Source organism: Geospiza fortis, unplaced genomic scaffold (assembly GCF_000277835.1).
Source record: "Geospiza fortis unplaced genomic scaffold, GeoFor_1.0 scaffold192, whole genome shotgun sequence".
In the NCBI taxonomy this organism is placed as follows: domain Eukaryota; kingdom Metazoa; phylum Chordata; class Aves; order Passeriformes; family Thraupidae; genus Geospiza; species Geospiza fortis.
In genome coordinates, this window is record NW_005054315.1 from 3,354,573 (window position 1) to 3,358,567 (window position 3,995).

A 3,995-nucleotide genomic window follows, 5' to 3' on the forward strand; every position below is an offset into this window, starting at 1 on the left:
AGTTGGATCACTGAGCTGTTTACCTTCTGGAGATTGAGGTTGGTCCATCAGGTTGTAACTGCTTCTAGAGCAGAACAGAATTAAGCTGAACCATATCCTAGTCTATACTATACTGTACTAGTCTATACTTAGTCACTTCATGATGTTCCTTTTTCAAATCCTCCAGCATAAACACCAGCAAGAAGTTCAAGAAGAGTTTTGTAAAATGCATTTTGTTTCTTTTGATTGCGTTCTTTAGGAGGGACTGCGAACGTTGTGTGTTGCATATAAGAAGCTCTCAGCAGAAGAATATCGCGATGTGCAGAAGCTGCTTCAGAGTGCAAGGCTGGCCCTTCAGGAACGGGATAAGAAATTGGCAGAAGTGTATGAGAAGATAGAAACAGATTTTATATTACTTGGTGCTACAGCTGTTGAAGATCGGTTAGTTTCATTATTTCTTAGTTTCTTATCTTCAGTGATGATGACAAAGTAACTGAAGACTCTTTTTCTGCATTATAGAATTTTTGGGAAACCCCTTATTTTAATTGATTCCACACCCTTAGCTTTACTAATGTTACACATGGTAACTTTATAACCTAGTTGAGTAACTAACAGTAGTTAAGTGTACAAAAATAGGTGTATTTGAACCATGTAATAATTTATTGATAACTTATAGGCAAATGTTCCAGAGGAAAGGACTACAAAATGCATATTGAGGAAAGGAAGGAAGAATTTTTACGTCTTAAAAACATTAAAAAACATACACTAGTCCCCTGAACATTTTTGGAGTCCTACTTTGGGGAAAATTCTTAGATCTGATAACTTCTGTTGAAACTTGTTTGCTTATGAATAAACACCTTTCTCATTTCCAAGCAATCCATCAATGTATGCTGTCAATTGACTTTACAGGCTACAGGAAAAAGCTGCTGACACTATTGAAGCACTCCAGAAAGCAGGAATTAAAGTTTGGGTTCTGACAGGAGACAAAATGGAGACTGCTGCAGCTACTTGCTACGCTTGCAAACTCTTCAGAAGAAATACTCAAATACTTGAGCTAACCACAAAGAAAATTGAGGAGCAGAGTTTACATGATGTGCTTTTTGACCTAAATAAAACTGTCATAAGACAAAATGGCAGCTTAACCAGGGATACCTTCTCAGGGTAAGGAAAAAGTTGGATTTGCAGACCAGAAGTGGGCTTCTGGGCATTTTGCAAACAATGAAATTATGACCAATTACCTTAAGAACAGCAGTATGTTTCAGTTTCTGTTGCTAATGTGTGAATTATTGTATGGCAATTAAGCATAGGCTTGTTTAGATAAATTTAGGGTTTCGGTCATGGTTCTTTATCTCATTTCTGGTACTACTTTGACTATTAAAAGAAAAATCACAACTGATACTGAATAATTTTGCCACCATAAAACTATTAGCAATGAGTTAACAAGCATTTGTGATACTATTTTAGCAGAGATTTTCTATAACTCATAGCCTTACAGCTTAAATCTCTAGACCAGGTAATTTTTCTTAGCTCTCCTTACAATTTATACCCCATTGATCTAATCAAGAACATTTGTATATTCAGTTAAATAAATAATTTTCGTCCATGTCATCTGTACCATTTTGTTTAAGTACCACAGGTCTTACAAGGTGTGATCAAACATGTTTGTTTAACTTTTTGTGCAATGCTGAATTCTACATGTTAAAGCTCTTTGGATTTTTTGTTTGCCTTTATCTCCAGAGCTAGAGAATAGTACTAAGATAGTAAAAGCAGGATTCTACCTATATATGTTCAAATTCAGGCTAAAAATATTTCACTGTGATGCACTAAACATTCAGTACATTGCTTGAAATTGATAATGATACCTTTTTATTTGATATCATTGTACCCCAATGGCATTGCCCTATTTGTGCCAACAGTAGCGAAGTGGTGAAAATATCTGGGAATTGTTATTAAGTGTAGTTTACAGAATTTTATCTTACTTGTCAAAAATAGCTTCTGTTCTAGTAAAAAAAAAGGAGATGCCTAAAATACATAATAATAAGTATGTGTTTTTCTCACAAAGACTGGTGTCGGTGAAACCATGGTTGTTGAAATCCCATGCGCGGTAGTGTATAACCTTGGAACACTGAAAAGAGAGTAAAAATAAACTGCAGCGTACATTTATACAACATTCACTGTTGACCCGGAGCCTGAGGCTGCTGTGTACTGCAGGCAGATGCAAGGGTGCTCTGAAATAACTTGTGTGGATGCCACAGAAAATGGTTCTTGCAGTCCAGACCATCTTATCTTCCCCATTGTTCAGTGTATGATGAAGTAGTGAATAAACTACTTCCTGTGACTCTGGTTACTCTTCTAGCAATGCTCAAATTGCTACAGGAATACTGCTAATAGATTTTTATGGGTAAGAATGTATTGTAATATTATAGGAAACATGAACAATTATTTTAGTATTACAAATAAAAGTAAACCTGTATTTGACTTAGCCACTACTCTAAAGGCAAAATATACTCTAGATATAGATAGTGGCTTTATCCATGAGGGCCAACAGGTTTCTTTTAGGCATTTCCTTCAAGGCACAATTTACTTCTGTAAAAAAACATATTTCCTCATCAGAGTACCAAAGGCCTTTCCCTTCAACTTATTTTTCCTCTGCCTTATGGAGTGTGCTGCAAAATTAACTTTACTCCTGCAGCTTGGTTTACCTCACTGCAGTTCTTGGAACCTTTTCAAACCAAACTGAAAAGTCATTTATTGTACACTTATACTCACTGGTCAAGTCGCTGAGGTGTCAGATTTATGCATTCAAACTAGTGAAGCACTGAGTATTTTCAACATAATCCAGAATTTTAAGATGTTGTAAATATCAGTCTTACACAAGGAATTTCTTTTAGAAATGTATTAACTTTGCAGTATTCTATACTCATTATTTTTTCATTAATTGATTTTCACATAATTCTTATTGCCAGATTTTAAATGTGTCTGAGAATTTTATAGTGACACTTAGTTTATATTTTATCCCCGAACAGACTTTCAGCTGATACTCAAGATTATGGTTTAATTATTGATGGAGCAGCATTATCATTAATAATGAAACCAAGACACGATGGGAGCTCTGGTAACTACAGAGAGATCTTTCTTAATATTTGCAGGAACTGCACTGCAGTGTTATGCTGTCGAATGGCACCTCTGCAAAAAGCACAGGTTTGTGTTTAGTTTCATAATTGCTTGTTAGCGATGCGCATGTGTAAATTTTGAAGGCTAATACACTGTATGACTTAGTATGATAACTTAAGATGCTACCATTCATTTTTGTATCTTCTAAAAGAGAAAAATATAAAAAAAAAAATTGAGAGAGGAATTTCTGCTGGCAAGCAATTTAGATAATGGTATTGCTAAAACAGCACCCAGCTGTGCATCTGAATTTGATTTAGCTACATATTATTCAAATTTATGGTTGGTATATGCTAATATGAACATATTTAATAAATGAACTAACTGCTCTCTTTTTAGCCTAACAATCTTTGTATGGTCTACTCTTTTGACACTATAAGAACTGGTGTTATTTATTACTGCAGAGTGATATTTTTTCTCTGTTTTTAACCTAAGTGGAAAGCCAGGAAGAATCCAGACAACAAGTGTGTGCATTACCATGTTTAAGTATACCTGACTATTGCATTTTTTGTTTGTATCAAGTAAAAATATATCCTTCCATTACTGAAACCTCTCAAGATAGCTGGAGAACTTTTAAAGGAAAGAAGTACTGGAATATGCATTCCTTTTTTCTTTCAGTTTGTCATATCTTTTTCTCAGTGTGCAGGTACAGCATATGTAACCTTATTCACATTAACAGATGTATTTAGCCAGCACTATAACTGTCTGGAGGTTTGTAGAAGTTTTTAGTTACATCTTACTTGGTACCAAATTTACAGAGGTGATAACTTGTAATGAAGAGATTTGGAGTCAGATTTTTGGATAATTTTTATGTCAATAGTTTTTATATGTATATAGAGTCCAAT

At 34.6% G+C, this 3,995-nt stretch overlaps 1 protein-coding gene across 1 annotated transcript in view; it reads left to right on the forward strand.

The window, feature by feature from the left end:
• The window catches only part of ATP11A (ATPase phospholipid transporting 11A), a 76,546-nt gene that overhangs the window by 48,197 nt on the left and 24,354 nt on the right, over positions 1-3,995 (forward strand). The window contains exons 16-18 of the mRNA XM_031056141.1: positions 239-420; positions 889-1,140; positions 3,006-3,180. Of these exons, the coding sequence (XP_030912001.1) occupies positions 239-420; positions 889-1,140; positions 3,006-3,180 (609 nt within the window). The remainder of the gene's footprint in view (positions 1-238; positions 421-888; positions 1,141-3,005; positions 3,181-3,995) is intronic.